Source organism: Mesoplodon mirus, assembly GCF_964341445.2.
Source record: "Mesoplodon mirus genome assembly, chromosome: 5".
Classification (NCBI taxonomy): domain Eukaryota; kingdom Metazoa; phylum Chordata; class Mammalia; order Artiodactyla; family Ziphiidae; genus Mesoplodon; species Mesoplodon mirus.
In genome coordinates this window covers 122,816,637-122,838,625 of record NC_138980.1, presented here as the reverse complement: position 1 = coordinate 122,838,625, position 21,989 = coordinate 122,816,637, and the positions used below count along the sequence as shown (strand labels likewise).

The 21,989-nt window shown below is 35.8% G+C and overlaps 1 protein-coding gene across 1 annotated transcript in view; it reads right to left on the bottom strand.

The window, feature by feature from the left end:
• Nucleotides 1–7,749: 7,749 nt before the first annotated feature.
• Nucleotides 7,750–21,989, bottom strand: part of TBCA (tubulin folding cofactor A) — a 110,326-nt gene continuing 96,086 nt past the window's right edge. Inside the window, exons 3-4 of the mRNA XM_082621936.1 lie at nucleotides 10,425–10,511; nucleotides 7,750–8,020 (exon numbers count right to left, since the gene is read on the bottom strand). Of these exons, the coding sequence (XP_082478062.1) occupies nucleotides 7,940–8,020; nucleotides 10,425–10,511 (168 nt within the window). The 3' untranslated portion in view covers nucleotides 7,750–7,939. The remainder of the gene's footprint in view (nucleotides 8,021–10,424; nucleotides 10,512–21,989) is intronic.

The following is a 21,989-nucleotide window of genomic DNA, read 5'->3' as shown; positions in this document are numbered from 1 at the left end:
GAAACATCTTTTTTCTTGTGATGAGAACTCCCAGGATATACTCTCAACTTTCATATATAACACACAGCAATGTTAGTTATATTAATGATGTTGTACATTACATCACCAGCACTGACTTATCTTATAAACTAGAAGCTTGTACCTTTGACTGTCCTTATCCAATTCTCTCTTCCCCCACCCCTACCTCCCACCCTCCTTCATCTCTGGTAACCACAAATCTGATCTCTTTTTCTATGACTTTGTTTTTGAATATGTATTTCTTATTATAAATCTCAATATTACATTGATCTTTATAACAGCACTTGGTCCCCTACACTGTAAGGATTAGTTATCGGATCATGAGCTTCTCAACTTTGCGTTCCCAGAGCCTAGCATGGTGCCTGGCACCCAGCAGGTGCTGAGTGCATGGCTGTGTCATGAATGGATGAAGAATAGGTTCTAATTCTGTGCCCGTGTTACAAATCAGCGTGCAGCTACTGCTCTCATTTTGTCTAGAGGCCCAGCTATTTCCTCTCCACACAGTTTGCTAAATTCCCTATTTATAAACAATGCAATACTTTCATTTTCAATGTAGCCTTTCCCCTGACAGAAGTATGCAGCTTTGGCTCTAAATCATAATTTTCCCACCATCCCTGGGATGTCCACATCTCTGTCTTTGGTGAAAGTGGATGTGAAAGGTGGATATTCAGAAGAGAGCAACCCCTAACTGGAATTAACCTGAACACTAAACTATGTTCTGCCAAGGGTCTGGAGGGAGGGGAGGGTGGAGGAATCGGTGCAGTGGTGTCAGCTGCCCTGCGAGGCTGAGATAAGTCTCTGGAGAGTAGGCCACAGACATCCCAAGGCCAACCCAAGGCTGAGTGACCATTTCTAGGATACTCACACCTTAAATCTTTAAAAAGGAGGCCACCCATGAGAGCACCTACAGAGGCCCTGCTTTACATCTCCTCGGGGCTTTCTGATGGGGAAGGGAGGCTGTGGGGCTGACAGCCACATTCCTCAGTGGGGAGGAGAAGACGCCAGCTGTGCCCTTCTCCCTGGAATCTGCCCAGCTGGGGGCGCTGTCAGCAGCCTGCTGGGAGATCTGCACACTTGGGAAGTCCAGGGAGAAACTGGTTTGCTTCGTATGACTCAGTCTCTACAGAACAACAAGATCTTTAAACAATACTAATTAAAGCATGTCACTCCCTGGGTTAAAATCTTGGTGGACTCTCGTTAGAATAAAACCTTAATTTCTTTCCTTAGCTTACAAAGCCCCACAAAATTTTCTACTACTTTCCCCATCACTCACTTGGCTCCTGCCCCACTAGTTCTCTTCTTAGAATACCCCTAGCACCTTTTTGTCTTGGGTTTCACACTAGTTGTTCCTTTTTGCTTGGGATATGATTTTCTGATACAGAGCTCAGCTCAAATGTCACCTCTCAGGAAGCCCTCCCTGATCACCCAATTGTTCTCTAGCGCATCATTTAATGTTAATTCTATGCACAGAACACATTACTGCTATTTTCTTGTTTACTTATTGTCAGTATCCATGAGTTGTATGCTCCTCAAGAGCAGAGATCTTTGTCTGTCTTGCTCACCATGGCATCCTAGCCTCAAAATAGTGCCTAATAGTACAGGCTCAAGAAATGCTTGTTAGGTAAGTTTAATTCTTTAATCTATTTAAGCTGTATTTTGTTGTGTGGAATGAGATAGAAATCGATTTTTATTCTTCTCAGACTTTCCTAATTCCATTTATATATTATCCATCCTTTTACCACTAACTTGAGATGCCACCCCTATCAGGTACTTATGTATTGATACACATACTTAGGGTGGGTTTGGGTTTTCTAGTCTATTCTACTGACTGACAGTTTAATGTTGTGCTGGTTTCACTGTTTCAAATGCAGTAATTTTAAGTTTCAATATGCAACTGCACTACCTGCTACACTTATCCCCTCTACCCCTTAGCAATTCTCAATTTTCAAGATTTTCTTGCAGAGTCTCACCATTTATTTCTCTCTATTTTGATAATTGTGACATTACATTTATATATTAATTTGTGGAGAATTGCCATCTTTAAAATGTTCTCACCAACAGCGTATTAGATTTTCTATTTCCCTATACTCTTACTGCATAGTATCAATTAAAAATTCTGTTAATCTATTAGTTTCACCCATTCTTTTTTATATTAAAAGTTTTGAATCTGTTGAAATTTACTTTGGTGTGAGAGGTGAAATAGAAATCCAGCTTTATTTTTCCTTCAAATGATTAGCTGGTTATCCTAATACGATTTATTGAATAATCTATCTTTCTGATAAGTCTGAAATATCCTTTATCATATGCTAAATTTATATATATATATATATATATATATATATATATATATATTTGGGCTTGCTTCTGGACTATATTCTCTTTGATTTTCTATTTTTTACCATACATTTAATTATCACAACTTGGTAAATTTTAATGTTGAGCAGAGCTAGTTTTCCCTCATTAGTATTTTTTCATATCCCCCTCCCAGATATTCTTTCCTGTTAAAATTTTTTTAATTGCATTTTAGAATCATTTCCTAACATTCCCCTCCTCTCTCCAAACCATGTTGTATTTTATTTCATTGACTTTACAGATGGACATAGAGAGAAACCTCATTTTGACAATATCAACTTTCCATATGTAGTACAAGTCATTTTTTAAAATATCATCTTCTATGACTCTTCTTAGGGATTTATTTTTCCATTATGTTTGGTTACTGCTGGCATATAGAAAAGCTTTTGGGTTCTATGTATTCATTTTTTAAGACTGCTGTAACAAAGGTACCACAAACTAAGTGCCTTAAAACAACAGAATTTATTATCTCACGGTTCTGGAGGCTAGAAGTCTGAATCAACGTGTTGGTAGAGCCATACTCTCTCCAGGGATCTAAGGGAGAATCTATTCCATGCCTTTCTCATATCTTCTGGTGCCACCTTGCTATTCCTTGGCTTGTAGCTGCATAACTCCACCCTCTGCCTATGTTGTCATGTGGCCTTCTCACTGTTTCTTCAAGTTGTCTTATTAGCACAGCGGTCATACTAGATTAAGGGCCTACCCTACTCACTAGTGTGACCTCATCTTAACTGATGAAATCTGCAAGGACCCTATTTCCAAATAAGGTCATATTCTGAGGTACCGGGGGTTAGGATTTCAACGTATCTTTTTGGAGCACATAATTCAACCCATTACAGTTTTATATATTCATTGTGTAGCTACCCACTTTAATTTCCTCAATGCTTCTAATTATTTTACAGATCATGTCCTTGTGTTTTCCTGGTATCAATACATACCTTATCAACTGCATATCATGTAAATAATGCCTCTTTTCCAGTTTAGTTATTTCATCCTTTTATCTAAGCTCATTGGCTAGTACCTTATCATACCTAGTCAACAGGTATTCATCTTTAAAAAAACCCCATTCATTCGCACTTATTCTTTTGTGAACTCTGTTTTCATCCTTTATCTTTTGTACTAGGAATTTTTTCTTATTAATTTGAAAAGTCTTTTTGAGCATTAAAAATATTAATCTTTGGTGACATATATTGCCCCCAAGACTTTGAAAGCACCTTGTCACCTATCCAACAGTCAACAGAAAGCACAAAAAATATAAGGGTGTAGATCTACTGTAACATAAATTACTCATAGCTTTCTGTGCAACCGTCTAATACATGAACAAATACCTCTCATAAGAGCAATAAGACTAACAGTGAAGTGCAATGTAGAAGCACTCTTGAAAATTTCAAGTACTCTAATACTTAAAACTTGTTTCATACTGCACCATTTCTGAAGCATTCAATTTCTTTCCAGCTAAAGCACTCAAACGAGTCTCAAGGACTAAATTATCTGATTAACCCTTTAATGTCAAATGCTTCACAGCTCTTGCTCACATACTATCAAGTTTACACTGACATTTAAAGGCCCTAACTCACCATCAAGGAAAGGATTAATCTGTCCTTGGTTTATTTAAATGACCAAATAATAAGATTAAAGTGATAACCAGCTGTAGGATATGTCCTTATTAAATTTGATAGGATTTTTTAAAAGCCAAGTAATGTAATGAAGTTTGCAAAGTAATTTAGATTAACCAGGTTTGACTGCTCAATTTGGAAGTGATTCAGTGCACAGGTACAGGCGTAGAGACAATTTTTAAATATTAGGCTTTGATTGTTCCTCACCAGAAATTCAAGAAAAGTGAAATGAACATTTCAATATATTGCTATAACCAGCTTTCATTACTCATAAACACGTGCTTATCACTTTTTTTTTTAATCCTCCCAAGTAGCTGTTTACATGACTTATCCAGATGGTACAAAATAGGATAAAGGAAGGACGATCTAGTTCTGGAGATGTTAATACTCATCCAAAATGTGAATGTCCCAAAAACCCCGCCAGAAAGCTCCAGGACTTTGGGAGAGTACTCTGATTTACTAGGACTGAATCCCTATTAGACATGTCCAAGTGAAAATGCCGAAACTTGGGAATCCTCCCAATGGCATTAAAATCAGCCTGGATTTGGTCACTTTACTCATTACATATGTTATGTCTGTTTATCCTATGTACATTCTTACTTACTTAGAAATGATGTGACCTTTGCTATACAAAAAAAACAGAAAAATTAGGTTTACTACTTGATTCTGCCATTTGTCTTTGTTTTGCCTGTCTAATCTATGGATGCCATTGTATTGGTCTGTGCAAGGACTAAGGGCACCTAACAAATGTTAAATAATTACATATTACCATGACAATTCATGCCTGCAATGTGTGTAAATTTGCACACATTCACTGAGACAACTGCTCTGAGACCTAAGAAGTTGATAGCTATATATCAAAGAAGTTTATATATATCTATATGGTATATATATATATATATATGAGTTTATATATATGAGAATTTTATATAAATTTTATATTACTTTATTATATTAAGGCAACCCAGTAGCAGGTGGTCATGATCAGATGAAAGAGAATAGAAAACATCTGAGGAATTGTACATATTAAGGATGCTTTTTATTTTATGTATATATGGACCCCCATATATATATGCACTGGGTCACAACAAAAAATGTGTTTCTTATTGTGCTTTGTAGTCAAAACAGTTTGAAAAGCATTGTATTAAATGTATTTTGTGATGAGATGGAATCCTTCACAGCATTCTTTGTCTCACTCTAGAAGTTAGACATGTTTTTGCTTTTCACTTATGCTACAAATGTTAATTGAGCAACTGCTGTATGTTAATGGGGGTCAGGTATTGGTACAGGGAGAAAAAGGGCAACATTACTTTAGGGAATTTCTACTTATTGTTACACAGTGTAAGGTTCTAAATAAAAGCTTAAAAAACAAATCAATGCTAAATCGATTGTAACTGTTCTTAATGTGCCTCTTGGCCACAAAAACAAGTGGAATGTGTCAAAATTCTCAGGAATAAGCCTTCCCAGAATGTTAAGCTTCTTGCTGCTTCTCATCAATACATGGAGCCAGTATAAAATCTATAGTAGTTGAGATACGAATTCTCTAACGATATATTTCTTTTCATCTACCTTGTTGATTTCTTCTTTCTTAGGCTTTTTGGCAAGACAATAATTTTTTCAGTAACCAAGATCTGGGTCATGGCTGCAAAACTTACCCTTCAGTATTACTTTTCTCAGGAGGGAGATATGTTCTCTTCAAGTTTTAACTGATAAGGAAACCATTTGCTATGAATATATATGATATTCATGTATTTGGCAGAAGGATGAAATGAGATATTTTACATTAAAATAATAAATTTTTTTTTTTTTTTTTGCGGTACACGGGCCTCTCACTGTTGTGGCCTCTCCCGTTACGGAGCACAGCTCCGGACGCGCAGGGTCAGCAGCCATGGCTCACGGGCCCAGCCGCTCCACGGCATGTGGGATCTTCCCGGACCGGGGCACGAACCCGTGTCCCCTGCATCGGCAGGCAGACTCTCAACCACTGCGCCACCAGGGAGGCCCGAAAAATAATAAAATATTTAAAAACTCAATATGCCAAAAACAAAAAAATAAGCCACAAACCAGAAAAGGCCCACCTGTTCTGTTCTTAATACCAACCACAAAATAATCTAAATCTGAAGAGTTCAATTCTCCTGGTACTCAAATCTCTAATAGTGAAACTTAGTATAAAATTTTACATTGTAATTATAATTTTTATTTCCTCACTTGTCCCCTCTTCTACCTCAAATACTTTAAAAATGGCATGTAATATGTTTTTTTTAACATCTTTATTGGAGTATAATTGCTTTACAATGGTGTGTTAGTTTCTGCTCTATAACCAACTGAATCAGCTATACATATACATATATCCCCATATCTCCTCCCTCCTGCGTCTCCCTCCCACCGTCTCTATCCCTGTAATATGTTTTTATTTTTTTATTTATTTTATTTATTTAATTTTTTTTTGCGGTACGCGGGCCTCTCACTGTTGTGGAGCACAGGCTCTGGACGCGCAGGCTCAGCGGCCATGGCTCACGGGCCCAGCCGCTCCGCGGCATGTGGGATCTTCCCGGACCGGGGCACGAACTCGCATCCCCTGCATCGGCAAGCAGATTCTCAACCACTGCGCCACCAAGGAAGCCCCCTGTAATATGTTTTTAAATGACATTTCAATTTAGAAATGCTTCAGATATGTTATTCTCTGATGAAGTAATTTTCTGAATGTGTAAAACTTTTATTTTATAAATGATACATTCTGTGTTTTAAAACAGAGTAGCCTTCAGAAATAACATTAGGAAAGAATAGTATTATTTTTCTCTTTGATCTTTTGGACAGATTCAAGAAATGTTATAGTTTCTAGTGATCATTTGCAACTTCCAAAATCAGACCCACCATACTACATGTATGTATTTTATAGCAGCAAAAATTCAAGTTCTCTTATTTTTTCAATTATGAGCTTTAAAGTTTAAATGTTATTATTACTAGTTTGGTTCATTAGATCATGGCTCAGGTTGGTGACATAAAGCTCATATACATTTTCTAGAAATATAAGAAAACTAAAGTTCTCATTTATTTTGGGGAAATAAATTCAAATGATTAGGTTATGGATTTACAGTAGTACTGGGAAAAAGCTTTGTGACGCAACAATACCCTTTTCTTGTCAATCAAGACAATCCAGGTTTGGCTATGGCCAGTGCATGCTATAGCTGACTTGTATCTTCCCAGCTCTGTTTGGCTGATGTCACATTAGTCGCTTGAAATCAGTCACAGTGAGAGTATTTACACTACAGAAATCAGCAAAAGCTACAAACCAGAGGTTCCCTTCCCATTTTGAAAAGCCATTAAACATTTCCCAGCACACCACTGGCAACAGCCATTATTCCTTTAAAATACAATTCTTTATTGTTCATAAGAATCTTATTCTTGAAGCTCTAAATGGTTGGTATTTTCTGTATAAATCTGACTTTCTGAAAGAGGATTTATATGTTTCTCATTAGTTCATAGTGATGGAAATGTTGGACTTTCACTGTGAAGAAATAAATATGTAAGGCTGTATCCACAGAGAGGTTCTTACTTTCTTACCTGGGAGTTGTATCCTACTCAGAATAAAATATTCAAAGTTTGGATTTTTATCTTAAAAAAAAAAGTAACCTATTTTTAACTTAATCCATGCTTAAGCAGCAAAATATCTAGACTTTAAATAGGACCTAACAGATTTTAATTCTCTGTCAAAAATGGCTATGACTTAATGATAAAAGGTTCATTAAAATACACTGTAAAGTAGGAAAGAAGCAATTTTATTAGATGAACTCATTTATTTGACACATTAAATCAGGCAAAGAAAAACATATGCACTGCACAAAAAGAATTACATTCTCATACTACTTGAACACATAGCAGTGGTCAAAAATAATGAATTGTGGAATGGATCCCAGGACTTAATGCAAAAAAACACCCTGTATAGAAAACCTTCAGGCTTCTAACTTCACTGAATCCAGTACTGAACGTGCCTCCTTATATTCCTCAGCTTCTTCCAAGTCTTTTTCACTCTCCTGAAATTAAATATAATAAAAATTAGGTTTATTCTTCTCGAACTTCAGTACTTTAATTACTCAGATATTAGAAACCATCAACATAAGCAGCTCAAAAATTAAAACAAAATGGATCCCAAGCCTCACCTAAATATAGTATAATTCCACAGATTTCTGAAGAACAATTCTGTTCTTTCATTACAGGTAAGGGAGGAAATAACAGGTTTGCTTTTGTTTCATTGTATATACTCATACAATAAGTGAAAAACACGGTCATCTAAAGCTACTGGCATTAAGTAATTAAATTAAAACCTCAGAAAAAATTTTAAAACATTGTATTCTCACTTTGTCAACACATCACCATACAAATGGAGTTATTATTAGTAATGCACAAAAAGTAAAAAATTATTTACTAGTGTGTTACATATATGATGACATTCAGACCAAAATAATCCTCCAACTACTCACAATGACAAAGAAGGCTACTGGTGTCACACCATAGTTAAGTACAATCTTTGAAGCAGAAAAGTGAACTGTCTGCTTGGTATTGAGTATTATATACACTACTACAAGGAAACAGCCTGACAGCTTTCATTTTCTGATTAAAGACTCAATTAAAGATTGAGTCTTTCCTTGGTATTTTATACAGAAAACTTTTACTAAGATATTGTAACAGTAACAGAGAAATGAAATAATATCATCTAAGTCACTGTGAATAGCAAATTTTGATTTTTTAATAAATAAATAAAGCGATAGCAATTCAAGGCAATAAAAGATGGATATATACAAACAGTTACAGGGCAGAGGGAATAAAGTGTGTGTATATGTATTTAGTATGAAATTTTAAAGCAAAAAAGACTGAGGATTTGCTTAATTAAGACTACAAGTAAGAATTTCTTAAACTTCTGTATTACACCTAAACTATGTCTTTGTTCTCTGTCAGAAAATATAAGCTCTTCGGGCTTCCCTGGTGGCGCAGTGGTTGAGAGTCCGCCTGCTGATGCGGGGGATGCAGGTTCGTGCCCCGGTCCGGGAGGATCCCACATGCCGTGGAGCAGCTGGGCCCATGAGCCATGGCCACTGAGCCAGCACGTCCGGAGCCTGTGCTCCGCAACGGGAGAGGCCACAACAGTGAGAGGCCCGCGTACCGCAAAACAACAACAACAACAACAAAACCCAAAAACTATAAATATATAAGCTCTTCGAGGGTACAGACGTTGCTGAATATATCTTCACACACACAAATATATCATCCAAAGACAATTTTTTCAAGCAGTTTCTATTACTTTCTCAGCTACTACATTCATGACAGAAAAAAGCATTTCAATTTTCAGGAAATACAAATGATGCTTTTGTTTTAGGTAATATTTTAATAGAGTAATTATTTCCTGCTTTCATCTATCTTTTATTTCATCTGTCTTTTAACCATAGCTTCATTTTTGGCTTTAAAGAGAGTTTTCCTGCTTTTAAAATGTTCCTATAGATAAATATGAGTTCTGTGTCAAAAGTAAAGTAAAATGTAAGTATTCCTCTCTTTTTTCCTACAGATTTAGTCCTAATATTATTTTGGTGGGAAAACAAATGTCACTCTTTCCAAGAATACATATACATGATCATACTGAAAAAGCCTCACACTACTTTTGTTATATAGGGAAAACTATGAATCAGGAGACAGCTATGTAGCTGGTAATTGATATTAGCTCAAGAACTAGAAACATAAAATGAGGTTAATAAAGGAAATGATAGAATTCATCAGATTATCATCAAACAGCAATAATAATCAGCTGGTATATAGTGTTATGCTTTTACCTCTATTAAGAAATAAAAAAGATGACTTCGCATTTTTCTTAGAACGCTTTTAAAAATGATTCTGCCACTGTATCACAAGACATTTATACCAGCAAGTATGATAAGAGTGTTATACAGCTCCAAGTTAATATGAGAGGACTGCCTAAATATTACTGTACAGGGTTTTCTTTACTCTCTCAAATCGATTTAGGTTTGAATTAGAAAGAATTCCAAATCCTTCTTAAAAGAGCCCAAATTCATTTGAAACATTTGGATCTTTTAAAATTTCAAACAGACTACTCACCTTTAATGTGTCAAAAAGATCTTTATGTGTGAAAACCAAATCATTTAAGATATTGCTGGACAGTATTAGTACTATGAATACCTACCATGATAACTCAAATATATTTAATTAACTAAGTTTAAATAAATAAACATGTTAGACACAGTACTTTTACTGGAGGTATAACTTAAAACACCACTTAAACTCCATTAATTATTTAAAAATAAACTGGTACACTGAGCAAGTAAACAAAATGTCACCAACTAGCTTTCAGTGTTAAACATTTAAAATTTTGGCCTTTCGTGTATTAGATTGAAAAAAAATTGAAACATAAGACAGATAAGTATTACTTACTACTAACTGCAGAAGATCAGTATATGCAGCTTCCAACCTGCGCTGGCAATCTGGGATCATCATCCGGGACTCTTGCAGGATCTCTGCCTATAATGAGAATCTCTGTGAGACATGCAGAAATGGTAGAACTTACGCATTTAGCTCATACCTCTGAAAATATATAAAATGATTTAGAGGAATCAGAAAAAAATTACTGTTATGTTAAATTGTTCAATATTTTAATTTTAATTGTGTTTATTATAAGTTAGAAAGAATGACTATCATAATGTAAAATATACAAAGTACAAGTTTTACATCTAAACCTTTTTGGTAATCACCTTCTCATGCCAAGCAAAAATTAACTCGAAAAGCTTTTCATAGAGCATTTATTTAAAAAGGCTATTTAAAATAAACTATTTCTCCTGCTGTCACAAAGCACCTTTATCCAAAATGGGATCAGCTGGTTATATAAATATCTCCTGCATCTTTTGAGTAATAAAGAAAAACAGTGTTCAGATAATATCACACGGAGATAATTACTGCATGAAAAAAGTTATTGAGTTATTGATCACATCGTGCGCACACTGCAGGAGGTTCTCACTGAAAGACAGAGGTAAAGAAAAATGAAAAGCAAAGACCAGCAGGCTCATATTTTTGATGCTTATCATGCATAAAAAGTTATTACTTATCCTTGTGCTTCATTTTAGGAGAGAGATTATTCTCCCCATGCAGTTTGATCCAAATTACCAACCTGGCACCCCTCTGAATGTGAATTTCTACCTCTGTCTATTCCTCCTGAACACAGACACTACAGGATTAAAAACAGCAATCTTTATTTTGGAGGATATTTCTGGACTTAAAAATCCATCGTTTGAAGAAGGACTGTAACATATCAAATCATAGAAAAAGAAAAAAAATCAAAGAGATGACTGGGAAACCCAATCAATAAGAGGGTAAATACATTAGTGTAAGATGTCAGACCTCAAATAAGTCTTTTTCCTAAGGAAGTAGGAAGCTTTATTTCCTTAAACTAGTCTCAGAAAGAGACACAGTGATCATTAAAACATTTCCAAAAAGTAATGTTTGGTTAAATGAGTGCAAAATCTAAACTTTAACCTAGAAGCTTTATTACCTAGCTCACATAAAAACAAGACATAATTTAATGGTAATCATACTACATTCTAATAGAAACTTTAATAAATCCCATTACCTCTTCCTTTTCCCAAAAGTTTTGTCATAGTTCACAATGTAAATAAAAATCAAAATTATAATATACAAGGATGCTCTCTATCCACATCTCTTTTCTCAGGTGAAATCTATTGCTGAACTTGTAATTCTTTTACTAATAAGGCACATGTTGAAAATTTCAAACACAGGATCAGGACTTTATTTTACAGCTATTCATCCTATGCCTAAATATTCAATCATTGCCACTAATTTATTTTTGTGTAACTGGTTAGTTTGAATACATGTGAAAAATCAGTGACAGGGACGTTTCATTGGGTAAGCGATTCATATTTCCTCCCCTATGGACTCCACTTGAAAATAGCTTATAGGAATTAAACAAGATGAAATGAATATAAAGAATTTGGTCAAACACATGATAAGCCAAAAGGTACACTTGTAAAATTTGTTTGGCAAGCTTTAGTGTTGTCACTGAAATGAACTTTAAACAATGCTGTCCAAAATAATTTCTAGTCATTATTGTTCTATCCATTATTATAGAGCAAAACTCCTCAATTAGTCTATCAAAACAGGACTCTGACTTAAGTAGGGCCAAAGCTCAGTCTGTCCCATACACCAGCCTCATTTCATACAGTAAGCTTACTATATATTTGCAGGATGCCAGGTATAGGGGATATAAAGACGAAAAAGAGGTCTCATCCTCCAATCCATATGGGAGAATAAACATGAAAATAAACACTTAACACTGCTTCAAGAAGATCATGCCACAGGGAGCCAAAGGCATACAGTACAGTGGTAACTATGATTTGGAATCCATAAACCACACCTTAATCAAGGCCATAAATCATATACTTTACCTTCCTACAATGAATTATAACTGTCAGGAATAATTTTAAAAGATAGTATATAAGGTGTGATTATACAGTAAGGACACCCTTCAAAATACCTGCATAAACTAAAATAAAGTATTATCATTCAAAGTGTTCCCCTTGGGAAGGAGTTATTCGAATGAATGGGGCCTCTGTTTAAAATATCCGGATAAACTGTCAGTTCATTCTAGTGCTTACTACGACAGGACTGAGGTTAAGTAAGGATCTTGGCACAGATATGCAGGTACAAGGAACTCAGGAGAACACAACAGGATGCAGTCCTACTGATATCTTACTGTTTTTAAAACAAGTTATGATTTTTGGGGGGCAGGTTATTCAGGTAAAACTGATGTTGGGGGAGGCTTAGCAAGGCTCATTATAGCAATGAATAAACTACTGACCTAAAATATGATCAATTTTTTTTAATAATCAAAACATACATACATTGGAAAGGAAAAGTCTTATTGGCAGATCTTTACTTTTTCAGAAAGAAGAGTGTGTGAAATAATCTAGCCAATGTCAAGTCCTTTTGGTACTGATCAACTGGGATAAGGTTTCTAGCTTCTTTAGTGATCCAGATCATTCACCCAGGCCTGACTATACCTATAATAATCTATAAACACTCTAATATTAGATACTGGAGGCTTCTGGAACCAATGGTAACCACATTAGTTTGTCAAACTGAGATCTAGAGTAGTTCAGAGATTACTGGAACAATGGTTAAGTCTTTCCTTTTACATGGTGGCAAAATGGTAATGTGATAATAAACAAGTTAAGAAATCCATTTGATGAAAGAAAGAAAGAAAACAGTAACTATGTGGGGTGATGGATATGTTAAGTAGCTTGAACATGGTGAATATTTATTTCACAATGTATATGTATATCAAACCATCAAGCTACATACCTTAAATATATACAATTTTAATTATACCTCAATAAAGCTGGGGAAAAAAGATATAAAGATACTCTGAGAAATAGAGAATTATAAAGTCAGAAGGGACATAAGTGGTCATCTAGTCCAGCCTCCTCAGCCTACAAATGATAAAGTTGAGTCCCAAAGTGATTAGCTAGCTAACCGGTGAGTTATAGTCCATGATTCTGATTTCAACTCTAGCATGTGAATTAGTGGTAGTGGCAGTCAGTATCCAAGACAGCTTCCAATGATCCTCACCACCTTGTATTCTTACCCTTGTGCAGTCACCTCCCACACTGAATTTGGTCTGGCACTGTGTGACCAACAGAATGTGGCATAAGTGGCATTCTGGGACTGAAGACCTGAAGCTGGGTCTTAAGAAGCCTTGTAGCTTCCACATGGGCCTCTTGGATTAATCACTTTTGGGAAACACTTCTCTTAGGACCCAGTCACCATGCCGTGAAGAAAAAAAGAAAAAGAAACAAAGAAATTCATTTGACTTGTGTTTTGTGGTTATTGATGAACGGTTAAGGATGTAAGAAGAATTCTATGAGTCAAAAATAATCTGGGTTCTAAGCCCTGACACATCAATAATTACTTAAATATGAATGGTCTAAATTTACCAGCTAAAAACCAGTCTAAAGAAACTCATTTCAAAATAATGAAATACAGGTTAAAAAAAAAAGGATGGAAAAACAATACATCATGCAAACATTAAAAAAAGAGCAGTATTGGCTATATTAATATTGGATAAAATAGACTTAAGAGCAAAAAAATTATGAGGGGCCCAGAGGGATATTAAAATGATCAATCCACCAAGAAAACACAGTAATCCTAAAAGTGTACACACTAAACAAAAGAGCTTCAAAATACATAAAACAAGAAATGATAAAGCTAAAAGGAGAGACAAACAAATCCACAAATACAGTTGAGGAATTTAATACGCCACTCTTAGCAACTGACAGAGGTACTAGAGGAAAAAAATCATCAAAGATATAAAAGAACTGAGTAACACCATCAACCAAAAGATCTAACTGACATTTATAGAACACTCTACCTATGAAAGATTAATACAAACGCTTTTCAAGCACTCATGAAACATTCTCTGCAGTACACTATATCCTGGATCAAAACCCAACAAACACAAAACAAACAAAAACCTCAACAAATTTAAAAGTATTGAAATAACACACAGAACATGTCTGACTATAATGGAATAAAATTAGAAATCAATAATAGAAAGATAGCAGGAGACCCTTTAAACACTTAGAAATTAAACATACTTCTAAATAACTGATGGGTCAACAAAGAAGTCTCAAAGGGAACAGTGAAATACATAGATAAATGAAAATGAAAATACAACATGTCAACTTTTGTGAGATTCAGCTAAAGCAGTGCTGAGAGGGAAATCAGAGCACTAACTGCTTAGATTAGGAAAGAGGAAAGATCTCAAATTAAAAATCTAAGTTTTTACTTCATGAACCTAGAAAAAGAAGAGCAAAAGAAACCTAAAACAAGCAGAAGAAAGGAAAGAATAAATACACAATCAGAAATCAATGAAATTAAAAACAGGAAAAGAACAGAGGGGAAAAAAGCAGTGAAACAAAGAGCTTTATTTTGGAAAAACAATTGATAAACCTCTAGTTAAGACTGACAACTACCGAGTAAGAAGGCACAAATCACCAGTATCAGTAACAAAATACAGAATGTCAATACAGACCCCACAACCAACAAAAGGAGAAAAAATACTGAAAGTGATTTTATAATATTGTTCATAATGCTCATAAATTCAATCACTTAGAAGAAATGGGCCAATTCCTTGAAAACTACAAACCACCAAAACTCAACTGATAAACTGAACAGTTCTATAATTATTAAAGAAATTGGATTTGTAATTAAAAAGGTCTTGAAAAAGAACTCTCCAAGCCCAGATGCTTCCACTGGACAACCTTATCAAATATTTAAACACTTAACACCAATTTTACATAAATCTTTCAAGAAAAAAAAAGAGAGACCACTTCTGAACCTAACTAATACAGTATAAAAAAAAGTAAACTGCAGACCATTATCTCCCATAAACTTAGATGCAAAAGTCTTCAACAAAATATTAGCAAATCTAATTCAGCAATTAAGAGAATTATACAAATAAAGACAAAATGGATTAAAGACCTAAATGTAATGCCAGACACTATAAAACTCTTAGAGGAAAACATAGGCAGAACACTCTATGACATAAATCACAGCAAGATACTTTTTGACCCACCTCCTAGAGAAATGGAAATAAAAACAAAAATAAACAAATGGGACCTAATGAAACTTAAAAGCTTTTGCACAACAAAGGAAACCATAAACAAGACAAAAAGACAACCCTCAGAATGGGAGAAAATATATGCAAATGAAGCAACTGACAAAAGATTAATCTCTAAAATTTACAAGCAGTTCATGCAGCTCAATATCAAAAAAACAAACAACCCAATCCAAAAATTGGCAGAAGACCTAAATAGACATTTCTCCAAAGAAGATATACAGATTGCCAACAAACACATGAAAGGATGCTCAACATCACTAATCATTAGAGAAATGCAAATCAAAACTACAATGAGGTATTACCTCACACCGATCAGAATGGCCATCATCAAAAAATCTACAAACAATAAATGCTGGAGAGGGTGTGGAGAAAAGGGAACCCTCTTGCACTGTTGGTGGGAATGTAAATTGATACAGCCACTATGGAGAACGGTATGGAGGTTCCTTAAAAAGCTAAAAATAGAACTGCCATACGACCCAGCAATCCCACTACTGGGCATATACCCTGAGAAAACCATAATTCAAAAAGAGTCATGTACCAGGCTTCCCTGGTGGCGCAGTGGTTGGGAGTCCACCTGCCGATGCAGGGGACGTGGGTTTGTGCCCCAGTCCGGGAGGATCCCACATGCTGCGGAGTGGCTGGGCCAGTGAGCCATGGCCGCTGGGCCTGTGCATCCGGAGCCTGTGCTCCGCAGCGGGAGAGGCCACAACAGTGAGAGGCCCATGTACCACAAAAAAAAAAAAAGAGTCATGTACCACAATGTTCACTGCAGCTCTATTTACAATAGCCAGGACATGGAAGCAACCTAAATGTCCATCTACAGATGAATGGATAAAGAAGATGTGGCACATATATACAATGGAATATTACTCAGCCATAAAAAGAAACAAAACTGAGTTATTTGTAGTGAGGTGGATGGACCTAGAGTCTGTCATACAGAGTGAAGTAAGTCAGAAAGAGAAAAACAAATACCGTATGCTAACACATATATATATGGAATCTAAAAAAAAAAAAGGTTCTGAAGAAACTAAGGGCAGGACAGGAATAAAGACACAGACGTAGAGAATGGACTTGAGAACACGGGGAGGGGGAAGGGTAAGTTGGGACGAAGTGAGAGAGTGACATGGACATATATACACTACCAAATGTAAAATAGATAGCTAGTGGGAAGCAGCTGCATAGCACAGGGAGATCAGTTCGGTGCTTTGTGACCACCTAGAGGGGTGGAATAGGGAGGGTGGGAGGGAGACGCAAGAGGGAGGGGATATGGGGATATATGTATATATATAGCTGATTCACTTTGTTATAATGCAGAAACTAACACACCATTGTAAAGCAATTATAAAAGATGTTAAAAAAATAAAGATGTTAAAAAAAAGAATTATATAACACAATCAAAAAAAAAGAGAGAATTATATAACACAATCAAGGCTGGTTCAATATTTGAAAATTAATCCATGTAATTCACAGTATCAACAGGCCAAAGAAGAAAAATCATGTGATCTTATGAAATGACACAGAAGAAGCATTTGACAAAATCCAACACCCATTCATGACAAAAATACTCAGCAAAACTGTGAATAGAGGAGAATTTCCTCAACTTGAAAAAGACCATCTACAAAACCCCTACAGCTAATATTTATGTAATGATAAAAACTATCTCCCTAAGACTGGGAACAAGGTAAGGATGTCCACTCTGACCATTCCTATTCAACACAGCACTGTAAGTTCCAGCCAGTGCAACAAAGCAAGAAAATAAATAAAAGACATACAGATTTAAAAGAAATAAAACTGGGGACTTCCCTGGTGGCGCAGTGGTTGAGAGTCCGCCTGCCAATGCAGGGGACACAGGTTCGATCCCTGGCCCAGGAGGATCCCACATGCTGTGGAGCAGCTAAGCCCGTGAACCACGGCCGCTGAGCCTGAGCTCTGGAGCCCACGAACCACAACTGCTGAGCCCACGTGCTATAACTACTGAAGCCCATGCGCCTAGAGCTCGTGCTCCGCAACAAGAGAAGCCACCACAGTGGGAGGCCCACGCACCGCAACGAAGAGTGGCCCACACTCGCCGCAACTAGGGAGAGCCCACGCGCAGCGACGGAAGACCCAACGCAGCCAAGGGTGAAAAATAAATAAATAAATTTAAAAGAAATAAAACTGTTCTTATTTGCAAATGACATGATTGTCTATGTAGAAAATCAGAAGGAATCTACAAAAAACTCCCAGAACTCATATGTGAGGTCAGCAAGGTCACAGGTTGTAAGATCCACACACAAAAAATTGACTACACTTTTATACCTAACAACAAATACAGCATTGGAAACTGAAACTAAAAACAATACCATTTACAATAGCTTCAAAGAAAATGAAATACTTAGGTTTAAATCTAACAAAACATGTACAGGATCTGTATGCTGAAAATTACAAAATACTTACACAAGTCAGACCTAAATAAACTGGAGAGACTTACCATGTTCACTGATTGGAATACTCAACATGGTAAAGATATCAAATCTCCCCAGGTTGATCTATATAGGTTTAATGCCATTTCTATCAAAATCTTAGCAAAGTGTTTTACAGATACAGACAAGCTTATTTTAAAATTTTTATGGAAAAGCCAAGAAACTAGAATAGGTAAAACAATTTTGAAAGAAAAGAAAAGCAACTGAGAGGGCCCAGTCTTCCCTGTGTTAAGGTTCACTATACAGCTATAGTAATCAAGATAGTGTGGTACTGGTAAAGGGTTAGACACAGATTAATGGACCAGAACAGAACCCCAAAATAGACCCACACAAATAAGTCCAACAGGTTTCTGACAAAGGTACAAAAGCATTTCAATGGAGGAAGGATAACCTTTTCAACAAATGCTGCTGGAACAACTGGGCACTCGTAGGCAAAAAGATGAACCTTTAATTAAACCTCATACCTTACATAAAAATTAACTCAAAATCAATCAAAGCCTTGAATGTAAAACATAAAACCACACAACTTTTAGAAAAAAAGAGAAAATCTTCAGGACCTAGGTCTAGGCAAGGAGGCCTTAGACTTGAGATCAAAAGTATGATTCACAAAAGGAAGCATTAGCTGTAAATGAGGTGTTCTCAAAGTTAAAAACTGTTGCTCAGTAAAAGATTGTGTTAAGGGGGTAAAAAGACAAATTAGAGACTAAAAGAAAATATTTGCAAACCACATATCCAGCAAAGGGCATTTATCTAGAAAATATTAAAAATTCTCAAAATTCAAGAAGTAAAAAAATAAAGTATCTATTTAGAAACTGGGCAGAAGACATGAACAGACATTTCACTGAAGAGGATATACAGACGGGCAATAAGCAAATGAGATGTTCAACATTATTAGCTATTAGGGAAATCCAAATTAAAAGCACAACCAGCTATCACTACACACTTATCATGTAGGTGATGGCTAGATGCTAAGATTAAAAACAGTGATAACACCAAATGCTGGTGAGGATGTGGAGAAGTCAAACCATTCAAACATCATTGGTAGGAACGTAAAATGGTACAGCCCCTCGAAAAGAGTTTGGTAGTTTCTTTTAAAACAAAAAATGTACTAATATGACCCAGCAATTGCTTGGGCATTTATCCCAGAAAATGAAAACTTATGTTCACGTAAAAATTGAATATGAACGTTCATAACAGCTTTTTTTGTATCAGCCAAAACCTGGAAACAATCCAAGTGTCCTTCGATGGTTAAAATGTGGTACATTCATCCCATGGAACACTACTCAGCAATAGTAAGGAACAAATTAGTGATACACTCAATGACCTTGATGGACCTCAAGAAATTAAGTGAAAAAGTCAATTTCAAAAGGTTACATACTGTGTGATTCCATTCCATGTTATATAACATTCTTTAAAGAGTGTTAATTATTTAGGATTTAAGGGGTGGAGAGGACAGGGGCTATAAAGAGATAGCAAAAGGCAGTCTTGTGACGGAATGGTTCTCCATCATGATCGTGTAGTAGTTACACATGCTACACATGCAATGGAATTGCATAGAATTATACACACACACAATAAGTACATGTATAACTAGTGAAATGTAAATAAGCTCTGTGGTGTACCAATGTCAGTTTCATGATTTGGACACTGTAATATAATTATGCAAGATGCTACATTATAAAAGGAATGGTAAAGGGTATATGAGACTTCCCTGAAAATTTTTTGCAACTCCCTGTGAGTCTGTAACAAAAAACAAAAAAAGCAAGTGTATAAATAGAACACCATTTATAAACCTGATTATATGTACCAAGAGACAATAAAATTTTAGTTATTGATAAAAAAAATCTGGTGTTTCTTGCAGCCTAGTAAGAGACCCTTGGTCAAATTCCTCTTTGTAGACTGAAACCTCCTATTATTTTCCATATATTTAATGAAAAAATTGCCCCTTCAGTTTTAGGGAAAAGAAATATCAAATTGTGAACGTTAACTCATGGTTCAAGTAAATCACAAAAAATGTGGTGCAAAATTTCACAATACTGCAATTATATGTAATAAATGTAAGGTTTTTGTGAGAAATCTTTGTTGAAAATTGTACCAGCTTGTCCTTTAATATTACTTCTGGAAGGTAAGAGATGCATCATGCCTTAGGTAAAATAACTGAGATATGTTTGATTGTCATTATTACCAATCATTTCTGCTCCAGAATAGGCTTTAAAAAAAAAAACCAAAAAAAGACGAGAATACCTTCACCAGTTGAGGGCAAAATCCTCTGTAACCATCCCTAATCGGGGGATGAGGATATTGGAGGAAAAGAGGAATATCATAAGCAGAAGGCTAAAAATCAATATTTAGTCAACATTTGAATGTTGTGTTATAGAATAACTCTTTGACTGGTATTTTGGCTTATTAGGGTCCTGAAACTTCTGCTTAGTTATTTATTTTAAAACAACCAAAATTAAGCCCAGTGCAAGAGAGAACAATTTTGGCTATCAATTTCAGGTAAGTTTGACAGGGACCAAGAGACAGCATTGTATGTGTATGTCATAAAATATTAGGGCTGGTTCAGAAGATCTAGGAAAGCCAGAGCAAAATGGAACCAAGTGAGAGAAAAGCCAAGGTAGTGCACAGTGACTGGGAATGGCATTTAGCTCAGAAGAGGAGGAAATACCGGGAGAAGAGTAGAGAACCCACAAAATCTGGCACTTGGCTTCCATATTTTTTACAAGGGGCATCAGCAAATGTCACGAAACAATTCCTGACCTTAAAGTAGCAGGCAATTAGGAAAAGAGCAGTGCTTCTGGCAACGCCACTCCCCTTCGCTATAAGAAAAAACATGTAAGGCTGGCCACTGCAAAGGTAAGCTAGGAAAAGGAATTGAGAAAAGCATGTAGGCTGGGCTAAAGACAAGGTTTCATGAGACCCTGAAACAAAACTCCAACTGACAACTGTATACACTGCAGGTTGAGAATATCAGAAAACAAAAAAATTTATTGTTCTGTAATTAGATATGGGTTGGTATTCTTGAATTTAAGTACTAGGCTGACTATGAATCTAGGAAATCATGTTATAAACCATGACCACTGTGACAAAAGAATTTTAACACGGTTGAGTTTAGAAAGGGTTTTTGAACAAACTCCTTTTACATCTGCATACGTAGTCAATGATATAACCAGTAAGTGGCTAATATCTTTATTTTTTTAAAGTTTTTTATTTTTTAACATCTTTATTGGAGTATAATTGCTTTACAATGGTGTGTTAGTTTCTGCTGTACAACGAAGTGAATCATCTATACATATACATATATCCCCATATCCCCTCCCTCTTGCGTCTCCCTCCCTCCCACCCTTCCTATCCCACTCCTCTAGGTGGTCACAAAGCACTGAGCTGATGTCCCTGTGGCTGCTTCCCACTAGCTATTTATGTTACATTTGGTAGTGTATGTCCATGCCACTCTCTCACTTCGCCCCTGCTTACCATCCCCCCCACCCCCATGTCCTCAAGTCCATTCTCTACGTCTGCGTCTTTATTCCTGTCCTGCCCCTAGGTTCTTCAGAACCTTTTTTGTTTGTTTGTTTGTTTTTTAGATTCTATATATATGTGAGTGGCTAATATCTTTAAGTAACAATTAGAACACAGGATTCAATAAAGAGTTAATCCTTACCTATCAAGTAGTAATTTTACTGAAAGATAATCAATATATAAATACAAATGAAATAAAACAGATTCTGTGATAATCTGTGACATTATTTGTAGAATTTTATTTAGAAAGGAAACACATTCCCCATTCCAAGTAACTTACAACTCATATTCTAGCTATAGGACTATTTTAAAATACATTATTGGTGATGA